At 44.8% G+C, this 21963-nt stretch overlaps 1 protein-coding gene across 1 annotated transcript in view; it reads left to right on the top strand.

The window, feature by feature from the left end:
• The window catches only part of garnl3 (GTPase activating Rap/RanGAP domain like 3), a 357427-nt gene that overhangs the window by 315696 nt on the left and 19768 nt on the right, over positions 1 to 21963 (top strand). The window contains 4 exon segments of the mRNA XM_073052650.1: positions 2308 to 2374; positions 5931 to 6038; positions 7187 to 7305; positions 10217 to 10355. Coding sequence (XP_072908751.1) covers positions 2308 to 2374; positions 5931 to 6038; positions 7187 to 7305; positions 10217 to 10355 — 433 coding nt within the window.

The raw sequence follows: 21963 nt of genomic DNA, 5'->3' as shown, positions 1-21963 counted from the left end.
CCCAGTGGGACCATGGAGGGTTGAACAGTAGCAGCCGTTCATCGATCCAAGTGCCACATGCCTCCTGCTTTCTTCTAAAGTTCTTCTCCACCTCCTCCTGCTGACAGTGGAGGGGCGGGAGGTGTGGATTTCCTCAGAGCAGCTGTTGTTCTGAGTGTTAAAATCTTACCATTCAGCACTTTGCCGGTCCTCAGACTTCGGAATTTGTGCGGTAGTTTTCTATTTCCTACACAGTGATCACAAGTTCTGACTCCCGGCACAACACGCAGGCGGCTGGAAAAACTCAGCGGGTTGCACCGCATCAGTGGCAGGAAAGGAATTGTTGACCTCTCGGTTCGAAACCCTAATTCTTCAATCCAAAACATCAGCAATTCCTTTCTGGTTTGGCTGTGATTGAAGTCACGGGAGAGACCCTGAAGCTGGTGATGAAGAAGTTTTATTGTGACGACTAGGGATTTGTTTGGAGACACTCGTGGTCTCACAAACTCAAAGTACCGTTGAGGTCAGTAGGTGGTTTAGTACAGATTCACTAGTCACAACCACATCATTTACTTCCATATTTGGGTTGGATTGCATATCTGTAATGGAGAAGACACCCCCAAATGTTCAAATAATATGGCTGGGACAAACTAATTGCAAACTTTCCTGAACTTAGGCCGTAAGACCATAAGTTATAGGAGCAGAATTAGGCCATTTCGCCTATCAATTCTGCTCTGTTTCCCTCTCAGCCCCAATCTCCTGCCTTCTCCCCGTATCCCTTCATGTCCTGACCAATCAAGAACCGATCAACCTCTGCCTTAAATATACCCAATAACTTGGCCACCATAGCTACATCTGTCAACGGATTCCACAGATTCACCACTCACTGGCTAAAGAAATTCCTCCTCATCTCCGTTTTAAATGGACATCTGTCTATTCTGAGGCTGTGTCCTCTGCTCTTAGACTCCCCCACCACAGGAAACATCCTCTCCACATCCACTCTATCAAGGTCTTCCACCATTCGAAAGGCTTCAATGAGGTCACTCCTCATTCTTCTGAATTTCATCCCTCCTGATTAGTTAGTCATCTGTGAAGAAGATGGCAGAGTTTGTCATTGTAGCGTTGGTTATAATCAATGCCTGTACTTGGCTTGAAGCCGCAGAACAGCTTATTCACCCTAGATATATATTTTTGCCGAAGATATTGGCACAATACTGTAACTCCAGAATATTCCCTATCATCTTTCCCCAACAGATGCTGCTCAACTCGTGAGTATCTCCAGCAGATTGCTTGTTGCTCCAGATTCCAGTGTCTCCTGTCACTCTGTTCTGATCCCAGACAGTGGATCAGCTCATGTTCTGAGGGTCATGATTCATATTTGATTTTTAACGTTTCTCATTTCAGAAAATATGTTAACTGCTTCTCCCTCTACAGATACCGCCCAACTTACCGAGCCTACCCAGCCATTTTTGTAAAATTCATTTTTATTTCGACCAGGGGTTCCCAACCTGGGATCTGTCGACACTTCTGTTAATAGTAGGGGTCCATAGCATAAAAAAGGTTGGGGTCCCCTGATTTGGAGATACTGTGCTTCACAGTAACAGGCCCTTCTGGCCCACAAGCCCAATTACACCCTTTGCGACTAGTTAAGCAAATAACCCGCACGTTTTTGATATGTGGGAGGAAACCAGAGCACCCAGAAGAAACCATACAGTCATGAGGAGAGCATACAAACTCCTCACAGATAATTGTAAAATTGAACTTGTATCATATGTTCTATATTAATATTAGCTATGCTATACTACCATTCCTGGTAGCAGAGAATGGTTACAATCCATCAACTTCAAGGTTTTATTTTCTTCCTTCCTTCCTTCCTCCCATCCCTCCATCTATCCAGCGTAGAATAGGCCTTTCAAACTACACTGCCCAGCAATCCCCTGATTTAACCCCAGCCTAATCACGGGACAATTTACAATGACCAATTAACTTCTTGGTACGTCTTTGGACTGTGGGAGAAAACCAGAGCACCCGGAGGAAACCCACACGGACATGGGGAGAACGTACAAACTCCTTACCAGCAATGGCAGGAATTGAACCTGGGTCATCTGTACTGTAAAGCACTGAGCTAACCACTACGCTACCAAACTGCTTCTGGACCTAGCACATTTTTACTTCAGATTTTCAGCATCTTTACTTACTTTGCTTTTCAATGACTGTGGAGGAGAATTCTCTGAAACGGTGGACCTAGCTCCCGTGTTTAGAAGTTAAGACTTTTCATACTTCTTGCTGACGTTAAGCATTCTGATCCCTTACCCATTCTGATTGCAGGTTAGTTTTGTGGCAGCTATTGATGTATATGAAGATGGCGAGGCTGGACTCCTTCTCTGTTATAACTGTAAGTCAAACATTTCATCCAGTTGCCTGCATTTATCAGGAATCTTTTATAATTTATCTAACTTCCTCAAGGGTTTGTTTTCCATTTTCCGTTGTTCTAGATTGTATGTTCTTTCTTGAGGTTGGATGGGATAGTGTCAGGGAAAGTGAGGCAGCCACTAAAATAATGTAGCAAGTCCTGCGTCTCAATTTTTACTCAGATGCTCCTTGGTGATCGACTTGCCTCTCCATGCCATTGCTGGGCAAGCTGGGCTTTAGACTTGGACTTTAATCACTCTCATAGCTCCTGAAGGCCTCAGGTAAGGTGCATTGAGGTCGCAGAGTGCCCTTGATCATAAAACTTCAAACAATACAATACAGTCCTGGCCCTTCAGCCCACATTGTTGCTCTGACCCTTTAAACTACTCTAGGATCAATCTAACACACTCCGTCCCCCATGGCCGTCTATTTTTCTTTCATCCATATGCCTATCCAAGAGTCTCTTAAATGTCCCTAATGTATCTGTCTGTACCACCACTCCTGCCAACACCTGTCTGTTGTTACGTGAATGAAGTACTGGTAGAGCTGAAGCAGTCTCTTTTAGAGCAAGCATTTTATATGCTAAGGACAATTCCATATTTACAATGCTTCCTTTGAATTACATGTAACAGTTTCAAATGCCTGGACCTTCCCACTATCACACCTCTCTGTTCCCACCTGTATTACAGACACCCAAATACACACAAGTGATGAATTTAAATCAGCATTTTCTGTTCTTCCAATTTAACTTGCATTTTATCTGCATTTTAGATCTAATCCACAATTCATAATTGAATCTAAAGGCCAGTGTCTGAAGTCAGTTAAAGTTACTTGCTACATGTGCTAATCTCAGAATTAACTCTGATACTGTCATGCACCCACCACTCTCTGTGTGAAATCCTACCTTGTAATGACCATTCTTTTCAGACTCTTGACAGCAGGCTGTCAGAGTGTGTTTACCTGCCAGTGGGATGTTAACAATTAAAGCATTAATCACTTCTCTTCATTGCCATTTTCTTTTCCCGCTACCTTCACAGACTTCTTCCCTTACATGATAAGTCTCTAGGCATTAAAGTATTTTGAGCAAAACACACAAAATGCTGGAGGAATTCAGCAGGCCAGACAGCATCTATGAAAAAGAGTACAGTCGATGATTCGGGGCAAGATCCTTTATCAGGAACGGTCTCGGCCAGAAATGTCGACAGTACTCTTTTCCATAGATGCTGCCTGGCCTGCTGAGTTCCCCCAGCATTGTTTGTTTGTTTGTGTGTGTGTGTATGTGTGTGTGTGTGTGCGCGCACACGTGTGAGTGTGTGTGTTTGTGTGTGCGCGCGAGTGAGTGAGTGTGTGTGTGAAAGTGAGTGTGTGTGTGTGTGTGAGAGACAGTGTGAGTGTGTGTGTTTGTGTGAGAGACAGTGTGAGTGTGTGTGTTTGTGTGTGTGTGTGTTGTGTGTTTGGATTTCCAGCATCTGCAGATTTTCTTTTGCCTGAAAATATTTTGAGGTTATCTTTGTAGATCTTTAACAAAATAGGTATTAAACAGTTATTTTCAGTGTTTTTAAAACTGTTTCCGTGAATGTTGGTACCATAAAATTTAAAAATTTAACAAGCGATTTCTCACCTCCCAGCTCTGTCTATCTTTGTGGTATCATCAGCACCCCAGGGCACCTTTTGATTGCAATTCTCCTGTCATTAGACAATGGTAAACTACAATAACTATCTTATTTTAGACTTCTGCACACGGTTATTTTGCTGTACTGTGAAAATTAAACCTTATAGAGTTCTCTACTTATACATTTATGTTCAGATGCTTCCGTTGTCTCCTACTCAGCTCTGTGATCTCCCTTTAACCCTCTGGGTTACCTGCATTCCTTCAACTTGGGGAACTTGATCACACCATGTTTAATCGACCCTCCAATGATGACCTTGTCTTCAATTGACGAAACAAGCTGTGAGAGGATACCACAACAATCCTCTTCACCTCTCTCTCTGGCTTCAGATGCTGGATAAAACCTAATTCTTTGCCCAAGTTCTTGGTCACCCCCACTAAAGTTACCTAGGCTCATGCAGCATAGAAACAGGTCCAACTTGTTTGTGTAAACAATCATGCACCTTCTTTTCCTTAATTCCCTACAGCGTAGGAGAATGAGGGGAAATTTGATACAGGTATACAAATTATGGGGTGGTCTTACAAGTAGCTGGTACATATCACAAGCCCTGGTTATGCAACCATTGGCGCCAGGTGGACAATCTCTGAAGAGGATTGATAGTGGCTGGGGTCACCCGTCTTGTAAAGGCACTGCCCAGAAGAAGGCCATGGCAAACCGCTTACATAGAAAAATTTGCAAAGAACAGTCATAGTCATGATGAACAGACAAAATTATGAGGGGTATAGACAAGGTAAATGTAAGCAGGCTTTTTCCATGAGGTTGGGTGCGACTAGAACTAAAGGTCAAATATTTAACGGAGGCGTGAGGGGAGCTTCTTCACTCAGAGGGTGGTGTGAGTGTGGAACGAGCTGCCAGCAGAGATAGTGGATGTGGGTTGGATTGCAACATTTAAGAGAAGCTTGGATAAGTACATGGTGGAAGGGGATTGGAGGGCTATAGATCAGGTGCAGGTGAATGGAACGGGGCAGAGTAAAGGTCTAGCATGGACTAGATGGGCTGAAGGGCCTGTTTCTGGGCTGTAACAATCTACAACTCTATGAGGCTCAATTATCAGATTGTGTTTAAAGTGTTTCTGTCTGGTGCTGAGGCACATTTTGCTGCAGTAAGGATTCTATAAGGATGAAGGTTGTGGTTCTGTTAATCTTCCTCAGTTCCGTTATGAACCATATACCAAGGGAGTTCTAACTGTAACTCATTGAAAATAGTCTCACTTCTCCTGGTGTTATCAGGGCTTTAGATGTTACTGGCTTTTCCTCACGTCCTGAACAGAATTTTAACCAGTCTAAAACACAAGAGATTCTGAAGAAGCTGGAAATCTTAAGCGACACACTCAAAGTGCTGGAGGAACTCAGCCGGTCAGGCAGCATCTACAGAGGGGAATATGCAGTTATGCTGCCTGAATGCTCCGGCATTTTGTGGTGTGCTGATCAAGTCCAAATCCTGAATAACTCCAATCAGGAGGAATTTACTGGGCAGTCCATGATTAAGGTTAAGAAGATTGGTAACATTTTCAGTCTGGTCTGTAGTCCTTGGCCTGATGCAGCAGAGTGGCACAGCTGGTAGAACCACCACCTGCCAACTCCAGAGATCTGGGTTCAGTCCTGACCTGTGTGGAGTTGGCCTCCTCATCCAATCCTCCGCTGACACCTCGATGAGGACGGGCAGGTGTTCTCCTGTCCTCCCCTTCCTGAGGTCCACGGTCAATTCCTTGGTCTTGCTGATGTTGAGTGTGAAGGAACTGTGATGTAGGACAGGTGCCAGTTGGAGGGCAGTGGTACTCCCACCTTCCTCTGGATGGTAGGGGCAGAAGTTTTGCATTTAATTCCAGGCCACAACGAAGTGATTCACTGTTCCTTTGTCGCATTGCAGACGTTTGCTACTACAAGAAGGTGTGTCCCTTTAACGGGGGCTCTCCGTTGATGCAGCCGTCGGCTTCTGACTTCCACTTCAGCTGGAACCAGGTCCCCAACTCGATAGGTATGAACACCTTTCACCCCAGGATCCTTGTTAATTATAAGCTGCTTCGCATTGCAATTACTGGAGATTTTCTAAAGATTGTGATATTGTTTTTTTTATATGTTGCTTAGCAATTGAATTGGCAATGCATGAAAGCAAAGTAATTAAACTTTGAGATGAAACTTTTTTTTCAGTGAGCAGAGTTACTGGAATGGTTGCACATATCACTTGATCTCAGCCTTGTGAGAGTTTGTTGGAAGATCCAGGGCTCATTTGCATGAAAAGTGCTCTATAATTAATAAGTTTTTTTTTCTCAGCTCAAGCTCACTCATTTCTCAATTGCCAGGACATTTTGGACTATTCTGGTGGTGTTTTGTATTGCTGTGTAGCCCTAATTGTTTAATGCTATTGTGTAGTGCCTTTGGGATGGCACCAGTCGTAGATATTACTACCTGGACAATGTATACCCTGTTCATGCTTCAAAGTCCTTCACAGTGTCAGCTCGGATTAAGACAGGATCCTTACAAGCCTGGTTGCTCCGGCTACGAGGACGTAGAGTCTCTGGAAGACATTGTCCACCTCACACTGCTGCATTTCTGCCCCCCACTTTGGTAACCTGGTCGTGTCGGGCATCTCTGCCCACCTGGGCAATCCCCCCGACCCAGGTGGTCCATCTACCTGGGTAACTCCACCGACCCGCACCAAGTAGAAGCCCTGGCCGCTCTATTCAACCTACTTCAGTGACCTGACCCCCAGGGATAGATTTATCCCCAGTGGGAGAGGCAACCGGCAAACAAGTGGAAAGTGCTCTCGTGGACAAACTGACTCCACCTCTCCCCACCCAGCTCCTCAACGCTAAAACCACCCAACACCCCACACTGACGCATCATAACACCCCCGCTGGAGCCTCCCTCTTCTGACACCTCCCCACAGCCACACATTCCCTCTCCCCCTGCACACCCTCGAGGCCCCTCCGCCAGAGACTGCGGGCTCCCAGCACGAGATCAGCCCGCTCTCACTCCCGATCATGGCGTGTCGGGGTTTCCCAGAGGAAGGAACCTCACACCCACACTGTGACGCTCCCCCTGCATTCGCCCGCTTCGGTCAGGAGCAGCGGGACAGCCGAGAAGCCTCCCGGTAACGCCTTTGCTGACCTTTCTTTCCCACAGTCTGTGCGTTTCCTTACATCTTGGCCTTCACCACCGACTCCATCGAGATCCGGCTGGTCGTGAACGGAAACCTGGTGCACACGGCCGTGATGCTGGAGCTCCACCTCACCGCGTCACAGGTAGGAGCCGCCGGAGCAGACCGTCTCTCCGTATTCAGCCGCATACGTGGGAACAACGCAGCATTACAAAGCTGCAATCAGGGAGATACTTCATTGTCAGAAACTTTACCAAATGATTCAAATGTATTTACAAATGAAAACATCACAGATGCGCGAGGTTGTGCTGCTCCATGTGTTTGTGTGTGTACGTGAACACCGTCTTCATTCCTATGTGTACATGAACACCACGTTCTTCCTGTGTGTGTACAAAATCTTTATTCCTGTGTCTGTGTGTGCACATTGCTCATTCATGTATGTACATACACATTTGTGTGAGTAAACCATGTTCATTCATGTGTGCACATACATATGTGTGTGCCAACTGTGTTCTGTGTGCACAAACGTTATACGTCTGTGTGTTCAAGCACCATGTTCATTCACATGTCCGAATGCATGCACACACGTTTATGCATGTTTGCTTGTGTCTGTGCATATGCATGCTGTTAAAACCACACCTGTTCGCTGGAGAATGCTGTGTATTTTTGATAGTGAATAAAAATTAGTAATTTCTGCTAGTCACATTTAGGAGCCAGAGCTGGGAAACTTTTCCAAATACTTAGCCTTCTAGAAACTCCATGCTGGGATCCGCGATGTGTAGCCCCTCTCACCAGCTGCTGAATCCCTCCTGCTCAGACCTGCATTCAAACTCTTCCCAACCTGACACAACTGCGGCCAATTGGAGTCAAACCTAATCCAAGTGCAGCCAGTCGGAACCCAAGCTGACCCACTGGAGCCAATCAGAGCCCAACCTGATCCAGCTGTGACCAATCAGAACCCAACATGACCTGACTGCGGCCTGTGGGAACCCAACCTGGCCCGACTGAGGCCACTTGGAGCCAAACCTGACCCAAGTACAGCCAATCAGAGCCCAACCTGACTAGAATATAGCCAGTCAGAACTCAGCGTGACCTGACTGGCCAATTGAGACCCAATTGTGGCCAATCAGAACCCAACTTCTCTGTGGCCAATTGAAACAGGACCCAGCCACTATCAGTAAATATAGCAGAAATCTGTGATGGTGGTTGGGGACCTAAACACTGTTCTCACTTGTACTTTTGTAGCAACTTCAAGTTTGAATTGCTGTTTTCTAGCTCCTGCCCATCCTTAATCATTCAAAGGTCTGCAAATCCAAAGTCATCCAAAATTCTGCTGTTCTTCTCCTAAATCATATTGAATCCTACCCTCGCACCACCTCTAAGCTCATTGACCATACACCGGTTCACATTTACACACCACCTTGCTTTTAACATTTTTACCCCTGTTTTTATGCTCTTCCCTGTCCTTGCTCCTTCCTGCTTCTGTAACCTCGCACCCCCCACAACTGAGACCTCTGTTTCCTTGCAATTCTGTTCACTTGACCATGTCCCAAAGGTTTTTTTTTTAATTCAGCTTGGCACCTGTACCTTCTGCTGCGGTGTCCCCAGGCTCTGAAATGCCCTCCATAAATCTTTACGTTTAAAATGCTCCCTGAAACCTTTTGGCATGATCAAGCTTTTGGCTAAGTGACAGCTTCTAAACTGCTGCTGTGATGCCTGAAGAAGGATTGCGCCCTGAAATATCAACTGTTCGTTCATTTCCATAGATGCTGCCTGACCTTCTGAGTTCCTCCTGCATTTTGTGTGTATCCTTATGACTACTGAACGGTTTTCTTGTATGATAAGATGGACTCTTGACCTCATGATCTACCTTGATATGACCTTGCACCTTATTGTTTACCTGCACTGCTCTTTTTCTGTAGCTGTTACACTTTATTCTGCATTTTGTTATTGTTTTACCTTTCTCTGCCTCAAGGCCCTGTGTAATGATTGTTCTGTACGAGCAGTGCAAGCCTTTTAGTGTACAGTATTGTGTGTATCTGACCATCGTAAAACAATTTTATTTCTACAGTCTAATTATCTGTCCTAATATTTCCTTATGTAGTGTCAGAATAGTGCCCTGTGAGACACCTTGGAACATTTTATTACATTGAAGATATTGTATAAATGGAACCTACTGCTTTAAATAACAGTTGCAGACAATTTCTGTCACATAAGTGTTACTGGTGTTCATCAATGTTACAAAGAAAGTAAAGTTAATACCACAGATGCTGGAAACCTGCTACAAATTGATTCTGTACAGAATGCCCATTTGGAACTATTGCTCCAGGGAAATCCAGTGTGGGTGGACCCTTGTTGTGGGAGGGATCATACCATGTACGGTGTGTTGGTCTTCATTAATCTGGAGATTGAGTTCAAGAGCCGCGAGGTAATGTTGCAGCTCAATCAAACCCTGGTGAGACCACACTTGGAACATTCTGTTCAGTTCTGTTGCCTCATTATAGGAAGGATGTGGAAGCTTTAGAGAGGGTACAGAGGAGATTTACCAGGAAGTTGCCTGGATCAGACAGCATGTCTTAGGAGGAAAGGTTGCGTGAGCTGGGGCTTTTTTCGTTGGAGTGGAAGAGAATGAGAGGTGATTTGACAGAAGTGTACAAGATGATGAGGTATAGATAGGGTGGACATCCAGTGCCTTTTCTCCAGGATGGAAATGGCTAATGCGAGGGGGCATACTCCTCATTTAAAATGATTGGAGAGATGTCAGAGGGAAGTTCTTTATACAGCTAATGGTGGATGTGTGGAACACATTGCAGGTGTAGTGGTAGATGTTGGTTAACATCGTGGGCAGAAGAGACTGTTCTGTATATAGTTCCAGCAGATCAGGCTAAGGCCCGAAATGTTGACTGTTTATTCATATCCATAGATGCTGCCTGACCTGCTAAGTTCTACCAGTACTTTGTGTGTGTTGCCCTGGATTTCCAGCATCTGCGGAATCTCTTGTGTTTATAACTTACCCTGGGGGCTGACTGTTGTTTCTCCCCTCTCTCACTCTCCAGTCAGACATCTACTTCACATCTGCTGCGGCTTCGATGAATGCAACTTCCTGTGGCAGTTCAAAGGAGGCAAGTTTGCAAAGTTCTCCACAAACACCGACAGGTCAGGAGATGCCAGTCCTCCCCTCATCTCAAGGTGAAGGTAAGCACGAACCTCCAGATGGCTGAAGACTCGATGGGATTTAAATCTGGAGGAATAAGAGTCATTTGTAGTTCTCTGCTTTTGTTAGACTCAAACAGAGGCTTAAGTGTTCAAAGTAAATTTATGATCTAAATACATAAAAGTTACCATATACTACCTTGAAATTAATTTTCTTGCAGTTATATACAGGGGGAAAAAGAAATTAAATAAAATTTATGAATTCTGTTGCGTTTCTATTTTTACTGAAAACAAACACTGACGAGTAACCTATGTGCAAAAGAAGTCAAACTTTGCAAATAAAAATCATACTGAGAACATGAGTTGTAAAGAGTCAGATCCAGATTCACTTATTTATCCGATGTATGTTGAAACATACAGTGAAATCCGTTGTTTGTGTTAACAGCCTACACCCTCGAAAGGTGTGCTGGGGGCAGCCCACAAGTGTTGTCCCACATTCCAGTGCCTGTATAGCATGCCCACTGTACTGAACTCCTTACATGTACACAACGCAGCTCCAAGCCAAACTCCACTCAACTGAATACGGGGGTGAGGATGTAACGTCTAAGTTCCAGGTGCTTTATTGGGCAGCACTCACACATACAAATGAGTAAGATTAAAACTGAAGGACAACCAGAAAAATACTGTAAGCACTTAATGCAGCAGACTTAAGATGATTAAGTCGCACATTCGTAGGAAGTTAGGAGTATATAAAGCCTAGACTTATATGTAAAATAAACAAATATATAGAGTATGCAAATTTTTAAAGTATGCGAGAAGATTAACATCATGTAAGCATTCATAGTCAAAGTATAATTATTATCGAAGTATGTACACTACATACAACCTTGAGATTTGTTTCCTACAGGCAGCCACAAAACAAAGAGATCTGAGAGAAACCGTTAAAAAAACTGTCAAACACCCAACATGCAGGGAAAAAATCATGCAAACAGTAAAAGTAAACAAATCACATTCAGAATTGAAGTTCACGAAAGTGAGAGCAATGAAGCTAGCAGCTGATTCAGGAGCCTGTTAGTTGCAGGCTGCAGTCTCAATTCAGCTCAGAGATGAATAAACCTCACTGAGCAACAGGCTGAACCGGCCTATCCTTTGCCTCCAGTTCCAATACCCAGACCTTTTCAATCTGGCTTGGCACTTAAATCATCCAGACCTTGGGTTATTCCTTGCTTCAGACCTGGGCCCTGCTGCTTTCATTTACTCTTGTGCCCGGGCCCCACTGCCTCGATTCAGCCCGTATCTAATCTTTCCCAGTCCACCCAGTGCTTAAATCCATCAAACTTCGGGTCTTTCCTTGCATTAAATTACCAAGGCTAGTCAAAAACTACCTATAATCGGGACTACATTTGTACATACGGTTAACAAAATATTGCTCAGATAGCATTCTCCTTTATGAACTAAAGCAACACTTACAGACGATTTTTATGGTGCGAGTGAAAGGGTTGTGTATATGTGCTTCAAGCTGACCAAAAATAAAATGCTGCCCTCTTGACATGGTCCAACTGAATTTCAAAATTAAAGTTGGGAGAGCTATCCAAATAAAAGTCAGCAGGGCTATATTTCAAAATAAAAGGCTGAACACCCCCCACCTAGCATCTATAAAGATGCCACAATCGTTTAACAGAACAGGTTACAAAGTTCAGCTCCACTTTATCAGAAGGAGAACAATCTCAGACACTGGCCTGAAGAACTTCTTGCTTGACCCATAAGATATAGGAGCTGAAGCAGGCCATTTGGCCTGTTGAGTCTGCTCTGATATTCATTCATGGGCTGATCCAATTCTTCCAGTCATCCCCACTCCCATGCCTTCTCCCCATACCCTTTGATGCCCTGGCTAATCAGGAACCTATCTACCTCTGCCTTAAATACACCCAATGACTTGGCCTCCACAGCCACTCATGGCAACAAATTCCACAGATTTACCATCCTCTGACTAAAGAAATTTCTCCGCATCGACTCTTGCTTTGTTACCTTGAGCTCTACTTTGCAAACCCTTCCATCTTCACTTGGAAAGGTGCACGTTTCTAATACCACGGTCCAGTCATTTTGGGCTACTATGCAGTCCTTCTTCAATGTTAGAGCATGGCTTGCCATTTGTGATGACCTTTCAGTGCCTGCAGATACTCCTGTTCCCATTGCCTCCAGAATTGGTCAGCTGAGTTCTGCATCCGATGCCATTGGGGCTTATACAGGTCCTTTTCTGTAAAGTTTCCAGTTGGGGGCGGTGCTCTGCGTTTCTGGGTGAGAAGCATAGCAGGAGTAAAAATGCAAGGTGAGCCTGGATCTTCAGAGACTGGAACCAATGGCCTCGAGTTGATCATTTCCATTACTTCTGCCATAAGAGTGCACAGAACCTCATAACTCAAGCTGGAGGATCCTGTGCCCATCAGCACTCTGATGCCACGCTCACAAGTGCCACTCATGTGTGAGGAGCATGGTGCAAAGACCCAAGTCCAGAGCTGGCTTCTGATGTACCTCTGCACCTTAGAGTTCGCCATCACTTTGTGGAACTCACATTCAAGACAAGCACCAATAAAATTCATACCACAGTCAGCGTAGGATCCTTTCAAGCGACTAACTGTCTCAGCTCATTGATGCCGCTAGATGCTTCCATGGATTCAGTCACTTCCACGTGAGCAGCTCGAGTGCTCAGGTAGGTAAAGAGCACTGCCATTCGCTTGCTGTGAGTTCGGCCTCCTCTTATACGTCTGCTAAACACAGTCTGTCCAGACCAGTGTATGTGAAGGGTGGAAAGGTGCTTAGTTGCCCCTCTGGCAAGCCTGACATCATTTGCCTTTCCATTTCGTCCCTCAGCTTGCGACGGGTGGTACGGTCATGTAAAATGCTGCCTATGCGTCTCTTGCCTCCAGTCAGCCATCTACTGCCCTTGCAGTGTGTTGTGTACAAAGCTAGGCAGGGAGCTAAACACCTTCTTAAATACCACCTGAGCCGAAGCTTTCTTCAGGGTTTTTAATGGGAAAACTTTGTGAAACTACCGGAAGTTAAGTAAAACTTGTATTAAATTTGAAACAGAATCGTTGCACACCTGAGTACACTAATATTGTCGATTATTCTCACGATCAGCATTGAACAAGGTCATACACACATGCAACATTCTATAGCTAGCCGTGGACTCGAGTGAGCTCGAGACACAACAATAGCTTAATAGCGATGAGCAATAAACATCATACTTCCTACAAGGTATATCTACTAACTGTTTACCAATATTAACAAGCTCAAGACTTACAGATATTGCTGTTTCACAGGCAAATAAGAAGTGGATGGAGGTAGATGTCTTTCTCCCATGTGTGCTTCAAGTCAAAATCTCAATTAACCCGTGCAGGAAGTGATGTGAAAAAAAGCTCAAAAACAGGAAGTGATGTTTGTACAAAACAACCAGCACTTCTAGAGGCAGAAGAAGACATATACCAGCAGTTGTAATGTTCATCCTTGGTGCTCCACCTGTCGGTGATAGTGCCAGGCAAAATAATGGGGTTCCCCTCTGAGCTGCCCAAATCCACTTGCTTTTTAACAAAACAAGGGGATTCCTCTCTGAGCTGAACAAATCAACTTGCTCTTTTGCATAGTAAGAGGGTTGCTCTCTAAGCTGCTCAAAACCATTTGCTTTTTAACAAAATGGGAGGGATTTTGCATGATGTCCAGTTCTTCTCATTCTGAGGTTTCCCAAGTGCCTTCAAAATTTACTCTTTCTTCCTGTGCTCTTCTCCACGCAAATGATGGTTCAGTTTTGAGATAACTTCAGTAAACCCATCATTCACAGTTTGAGCACGAATTTCTACCCTATATCTCTCACCCATGATTCCTGGAACGTTACCAAGACTGGTTAGTTCCAGCTCTGCCATCTCATTTGTCTACATCTCCCAGCTCTCTCAGCGTACAGTCACAAGACGGGAATGAAGCTGGCCGAATAGCACACGGAGAGCCGATGGCAGTGACTAACAAGCATCATGGATGAGGGATACTACACACAAACCACACAGTTCTCATCACAGTCCATCGTCAGCAGACTGAGCCTCGCGAAGGCGGAGGCTGCACGAGCACCTGCTACCCTTGCAGAGGGAGATCACCATTAAAACAGACCAGTGTTGGCTAGGGGCTCATTTGGAAGCCCTGCGTCTTCAGTCAGCTGGAGCTGCTATCGCCCGGGCAGAGATATTGATGGCAGCTGCAGTGCAAGAAGGTGAGGGCTTCACAGCAAAGAGAAAGCCACCCAGCAAGAGAACAGGACACACACGAGTGTATGAGCGATTATGTCAGAGATCAAACTAAATGTCTTAGCCAGCAGTCTGAGTTGCTTGTAACACAAGACAGGATCAAAAGTCATAACACTCCATTCAATTTACCTCTCACACTTCACCTAACCCTTTGGAAAGCAGCAATCGGCACTGTTGGCAATGGTCACCCCCCAGTAAGTTGTTTACAGCAATGTTCAGAAATGTGGCAGACAGTGGGCTTGTGTGGAGAAGATAATTAGCTAAACTCCACAACTGTATGACCCTCCACCCCAGCAACTTTCTGCAGCCAGTGAGCAGTACAGAGGCAGGGAAGCCTGTCAGTAGAGAGGTCATGACAACCCTGCCACTGACCTTTTGGCTAACCCTGAACTGAGATGGGTAGATGGAGCTTGTCAGCCTGGGAAGGCAGTCCATCTGAGAGAGGGAAAACTGATTTCAAACCTCCGCTGCCTTGCGGCCATACCCACTCATGGGAAAGGCTTCGGGAGTAAACCCTGAGGACAAATCCGGAGCTGGAGTCCCTAAGGCAGTCCGACGTTGCCTTCAACCTCGTTCTGACAACTCCTGCGACGACACTGGTGCCAAGTTATATCGGCCCTTGCCCTTCCCTTGGGCAACATCGGTGGCGTGGAGAGGGGAGACTTGCTGCTTGGGCAACAGCTGGTCTTCCATACAACCTTGCCCAGGCCTGCACCCTGGAGAGGACTGAAGCAAGATTTTTCAGGCGCAGATCCATGGTCTCGCGAGACTAACAGTTGCCACACATACAAACTGAGTAGGAAAGGAGGGTGGTTTAAAACATGGTCCCAGGCATTATCACACTGTTCCAGTGTCCTGTCAATGAGAAAACTGCTTCCTCTTTGCAAGATTGCTATGACCCATCTAAGGCTTGCTGGTCTTGCCTTGGCAACCCAGAACTTTGACCAACAGGCATCAGACCCCTAAAGAGCATCTACTTCACTGGGCACCTTGGGTTGCCAGGGGCCCTAGGCTCACATAGCATAACATACAGTATGACGTCCATTTAAGGTGGGTGGAGGACTGTTAAAGGTAAATGTTAGAGGTAGGTTTTCTATTCAGAGAATAGTAGGTGCCTGGAATTCATGGCCAGGGTGCTAGTAGAGGCTGATACAATAGGATATATATAAGATACTTCGATTGGCACCTGTTTGGAGGAAAAATGGAGGACTATAGCTTGTGTAGAAGGGAAAGGTAAACTGTTTGTAGAGTTACAGCTCACTGCAACTCATTTTTACCCTTTACAACTCATGTTCTCAGTATTATCTTTATTTGTCCAGTTTGTCTATTGCACATTGGTTGTTCATCTGTCTTTGTTTAATTGTAGTTTTCATAAACTCTATTTCTTTTTTCCTATAAATGCCTGCAAGAAAATGAATCTCAAGTTTGTGTCTGATAACATACTGCAGATATACTTTGATAATAAATGTACTTTCAACTTCGAATAGGTTTTTAAAGGTCAGAAAGGTCAAAGGTCCCTACGGTTCTGGACAACTCTGCGTTCTATGACCTGACTGGTGAATCTGAACTCTGGGTCTAACAGATCCTTGAAGGGCCAATCGAGAGCCCATCTCTTGCTCTTCTCCCATGTCCCTGCAAACCCTCCTCCTTCGAATATTCAGCCAATTCGCCTTCAAAAAAAACTATTCCTAACTTGAAGAGTTTTGGATACGCTCCAGGATTTCACATCAGGAGCACAGTCTGACAACACAGAAACGCTCAGCTGGAAATGTAATCGAAATGTTGAAGGATGATAAAGATATTTTGCTGATTGTAATTGTACTTGAAGAATCCAACTGACAGCAAAACTGTTGCCAGTCTCTGCCAAATTTGCTGCCATTTTGGAGGGAAAAGATGTTTATCGGTGTAACTGCCAATAGTATAATGCCTGTCCTGCTTAAGTTCCAGTGGGATTCCAAGGCTGCATTCCCATTCCTACAACATAGCAATCGATTTAAAACCCCATGCTATTCCAAAACAGCTGACTAATCAAATGCATCAGACATTTGAATGTAATTATATTGTGGGAGTCTTATCTGTTGATCTGTCTATCTATTTATTTATTTATTTTCAATGCATTGTGGAACAGGTTCTTGCCCAGCAATTCCATAATTAGCCTAATCAGAGGACAATGTACAATAACCAATTAACCTACCCACTGGTAAGTCTTTGGATTGTGGGGGTAACACCCAGAGTAAACCCACAAAGTCAAGGGGAGAACATACAACTCCTTACAGGCAGCGGTGGGGATTGAACCCGGGTCGCTGGTACTGTAAAGCGTTGTGCTAACCATGATGCTATTGTGCCACCCCATATGACGGCATTGTTTGTAAACCCGTCTCTGTAACCTAGGGATGGCTTGTAGAGATAATTCCTGGGTTGTGTAAGGGTTCTCTCCCTAAGAATGGTCTATAAGCTGACTTCTCGGTAAGTCAAAATTGTCCAGTTTTTAACAACTTGTTAAAATATGTGCACGCTTACTATATAACCCTTTTGGTATGGCTTTGGTATCTCTGACTCAATCGTTCTTGAATATGGTTTAAATTTAATTTGCACTTCCCGGTTTAGACTGTCTGTGGGTGAGGATTGGGGGTGGGGGGTTATGATTTTAAGGTGATTGAGGAAAAGTATGTGGGGGGGGGTGATGGCAGAGGTAAGTTCTTTACACAGAAAGTGTTGGCGTATGGAATGCACTGCTGGGAGTGGTGATAGAGGCAGATCCATTCGGGGCATTTAAGAGACTCTTGGATAGGCACGTAGATGATAGAAAAATAGAGGGCTATGTCAGATTGATCTCAGAGCAGGACAAAAGGTCGGCAAAACATCGTGAGCCAAAGGGACTGTACTGTCCTATGTTCAAATGGTCAACTGCTTCCCAGATGCTATAAAATATTATAAAATCCAACTGCATAGTAAATAGCTTGAAAGAAAGACTTCATATATTGAAGTTTGTCCAGTATATCATTTTGAAAAGGTAGCTTTCTTGACGTACTTCTGCTCAGTGATTGGTCACAGTCCAATCCAATCATTTTCACAGAATCTCCGAATTGACAATACAGAAACAGCCCTCGTGGCCCACCTCTCTCGGTCAACCATGAAGCCTATACACCATAATCCCATTTGCATGCAATAGGTTCATATCTCGACACCTTTCCAGTCCATGCCTGTCCAAACACCTCATAAGTGTGCTTACATTTGTTTTAGGTTCATACATTTACACCTTTCCTATCCAAGTACCTGTCCAAACACCTGATGTCTGCCTCCTTCATCCCCCACCCTCAATGAGAAAATGGTCCGTATTTATGTTCTATGATTCTTCTATTGAAGAACCCTGCAGTTTCTTTAGTTGCATTCCTAGTTCTTTACCTCAGCTTGCTGTAAATCAGTCTTTACTCTAAATCCTACAAAAACTCTTGGTAACCATCGGCGAGTGTTGTTCGTTAGCCGCAAAATATAGAATCATCTTCTCTTATTGGTTTATTTTTGTCACATGTACTAAGATAGAGTGAAAAAGCTCGTCTTGCATCCTGCTTATACAATGCATTGAGCTAGAATGAGATAAACAATAACAAAATTGCAGTGCAGTTAAGCAGTAAAGTGAAAGATCATAACGAGATAGATTGCGAAGCCGGAAGTCCATCTTATCATACAAGAGGTCCATTTCAATAGTCTGATAACAATGGATAGAAGCTGTTCTTTACTTACGTCCCTGGCACACAGGGCAGCAATGAAGATCCTCCATCTCTGTCCTTGGCCATCTTCTCTGTAGCGCTCCAGCTGTGGTTCAGGGTCCTGTTCCATACGGTTGCATGCACGTGTAGAAGGAACTCTTGTAGAATGGAGATGAGAAGTTTCTTTAGCCAGAGTGTGCTGAATCTGTGAAATGCTTTGCCATGGGCAGCCATAGAGGCCAAGTCATTGGGTATATTTAAGGCAGAGGTTGATAGATTATTGATTGGTCAGGGCACGAAGGGATACAGGGAGAAGGCAGGAGACTGGGGCTGAGAGGAAAGTTGGATCAGCCATGAAGAAATGCAGAGTAGACTCTCTGGGCCAAATGGCCTAATTCTGCTCCTATATATTAGGGTGTAATGGATTCTTCATTGCTGTTGTAAGGGTCACTAGCGAACAAGTGTAGAAATCACTTAAGCAATTAAAACTAAAGATGTATTACAGAAACTAATCAGCAAAACTAACAGAATTCTGATGAACTTGAATCTCTCACAATACACAGAAGAACTTGTCTGAGTTTCGTCAGACAAGGAACCACAAACTAACTAACAAAAAAGAAAATCACTTTTTTTAAAAATGACCCCAGGTTGTGACAGACGTTTCTGTAACAATTTTGTTTTACCAGTCAGGTTTGTTATCCCTGAGCGGAACCCCCGAACCTGGAGGACCGGTGGACCACTATTAGTCTGACCTCTAACCTTTGATCTGTTTGGCATGGGTGATCTACCCAGACTTCAGCCAACAGTGCTCTTTGGGTCTTTGAGGTACGCAAGCCTCCAAACCCAATGACAAGGTTGTCGTCCTCTTGGAGGAGAAGCTGACCTTCAGCCCGGTGATATGTGCTTTCAGGCTTTTTGCATCTTTGCCCGATAAAAGAGTAACAACACAAAATAATGTGTAAAAGCTATCAAAAATAGTGCAGGTAAATGAGAAAGTGCAAGATCATAACGAGGTAGATTGTGAAATCAAGAGTTCATCCTATCGTTATGGGTGAAATATATACTGTATCCAGTCGTTGAAGGGTTCCATAAAACATTTTAAAAGCAACACACACAAAATGCTGTCGGAACTTAAAAAGTCAGGCACCGTCTATGGAGAGGGATAAACAGTTGATGTTTTGGACCAAGACCCTTCATCAGGAATGGAAAAGGATATCCACTGATATCTACATCTCCCAATCTTACCCCTTTCTCCTCTGTGTGTGAAGTACAGATCTCCATTTGCCATCTGTTCTTCATAAGGTCCTTAGTGTTAGGGAAGTGTCATAGAGTCATAGGACAATACAGCATAGAAACACAACCTTCGGCCCATCTAGTTCATGCCAAGCTATTATTCTGCCTAGTCCCATCAGACTGCACCCGGACTGTAGCCCTCCATATCCCTCCCATACACGTACTATCGAAATTTCTCTTAAGTGTTGAAATCAAACCCTTTATGGAGAGGCAACATCTCAGTTACAACATTTACCAAAACCAGGAAAGTTGGAAGCCTCTAGAATTCAGAGATTGGGATTGGCCCTGACCTTGACCCACTGGAGAGTCATCGGGTGTTCATATAGGAACATGTAAGGAAGGAATGAAACAAGAGCAGTGATGTTTTGATCTCATTTCAAGACACACTTGGAGCCAAGTGTTCATTTTATAGATTAAACTCCGTCAGGCCAGACTGATGAACCATCTGACTCAGTCCCAAGTGGTTGCTGGAGCATTGGATCCAGTGATTGAAATCCCGTTGGATTAGTGTCACATTTACAGTCATAGAACACTACAACACAGACACAGGCCCTTTGCCCCATCTAGTCTGTGCTAATTCTGTCTCGTCCCAATGACCCACATAGCCTTCCAAACCACTCCCATCCATATACTTATCTGAATTCATATCCACCACTTCTGCTGGCAGCTCGTTCCTCACTTTCACCACCCTCTGAGTGAAGAAGTTCCCTTTCAGGTTCTCCTTAAATACTTCACCTTTCACCCTTAACCCATGATCTTTAGCTCTAGTCTCACCTAATCTCCATGGAAAAAGCCTATTGTACTTACCCTATCTATACCCCTCTCCATCGAATCTCCCCTCATTCTCCAACACTCTGTTAAATACAACCCTGATCTGCTCTTTCAGTCTAAGTTTTCATCATGTTTAGCGTATTGGGAGACCGGTGCCAGGAACACTGGTCCTGCTAACCTGAGCAGTTCACATGAATTAACCACAAATTTACCTGGTCCATTTCCAACACAACCCTCTCTCTTTGCGATCTCACTGTCTCTATCTCTGGAGACACATTGTCCACTGCTGTCTGTTATAAACCCAGGGACTCTCACAGCTACTTCGACTATACCTCGTCCCACCCTGTTACTTGTAAAAACGCCATCCACTTCTCTCAATTCCTCCATCTGTGCCGCATCTGCTCTCAGGATGAGGCTTTTCATTCCAGAATGAAGGAGATGTTCTCCTTTTTCAAAGAAAGATGGTTTCCCACCATCCACCGTCAACGCTGCCCTCAGCCTCATCTCTTCCATTTCACGCACTGCTCCTACCCCATCCTCCCGTCACCCTACCAAGGATAGGGTTCCTCTTGTCCTCTCCTACGATCTTACCAGCCTCTGCCTTCAGCAAATAATTCTCCACAAATTCTGCCATCTCCAACGGGATCCCACCACCAAGCACGTCTTTCCCTCCTCCCCCCCCCCCCACTTCTGCTTTCCACAGGGATCACTCCCTACACAACGCTCTTGTCCATTCATCCCTCCGGCACTTATCCTCGCAAGTGGACTGAGTGCTACACCTGCCCCTACACCTCCTCCCTCACTTCCATTCAGAGCCCCTAACAGTCCTTCCAGGTGAGGCGACGCTTCACCTGTGAGTCTGTTGGGATCATTTACTGTGTTCGGTGCTCCCGGTGCAGCCTGCTGCACGTCGGTGACACCCAACATACATTGGGAGACCACTTCGCTAAGCATCTACGCACTGACCACCAGAACAAGCGGGATCTCCCAGCCACCCATTTTAATTCCATTTCCCATTCCCATTCCCATATGTCTATCCACAGCCTCCTTCACTGTCGAGATAAGGCACACTTAGGTTGGAGGAACAACACCTTATATTCCGTTTGGGTAGTCTCCAACCTGATGGCATGAACATCAATCTCTCAAACTTCCAGTAATGCACTCCCCCCCCCATCACTATTTCCATCCCCCTTTCCCTCTCTCATCTTATCTCCTTACCTGCCTATCGATTCCTTCTGGTGCTCCTCCCCACTTTTCTTTCTTCCATGGTCTTCTGTCTCTTTCAACTGTCAACTTCCAAGCTCTTCACTTCATCCCCCCCCCTTCAAGTTTCACCTATCACCTCTCTCCTCTCCCCCCACCTTTTAAATCTGCTCCTCAGCTTTTCTTTCTCCAGTCCTGCTGAAGGGTCTCAGCCTGAAATGTCAACAATACTCTTTTCCACAGATGCTGCCTGCCCTGCTGAGTTCCTCCAGCATTCTGTGTGCTTTCTCTTGTTTGAAATCAGTTCACGTGAATGTTCTGGAGAATGAAAGGATGTCTCTGGACCTGTACTCACTGGAGTTTAGAGGAATGGGGGGTTCT

Source organism: Hemitrygon akajei, chromosome 7 (assembly GCF_048418815.1).
Source record: "Hemitrygon akajei chromosome 7, sHemAka1.3, whole genome shotgun sequence".
Lineage (NCBI taxonomy): Eukaryota > Metazoa > Chordata > Chondrichthyes > Myliobatiformes > Dasyatidae > Hemitrygon > Hemitrygon akajei.
This window is presented reverse-complemented; position numbering and strand designations above follow the sequence as displayed.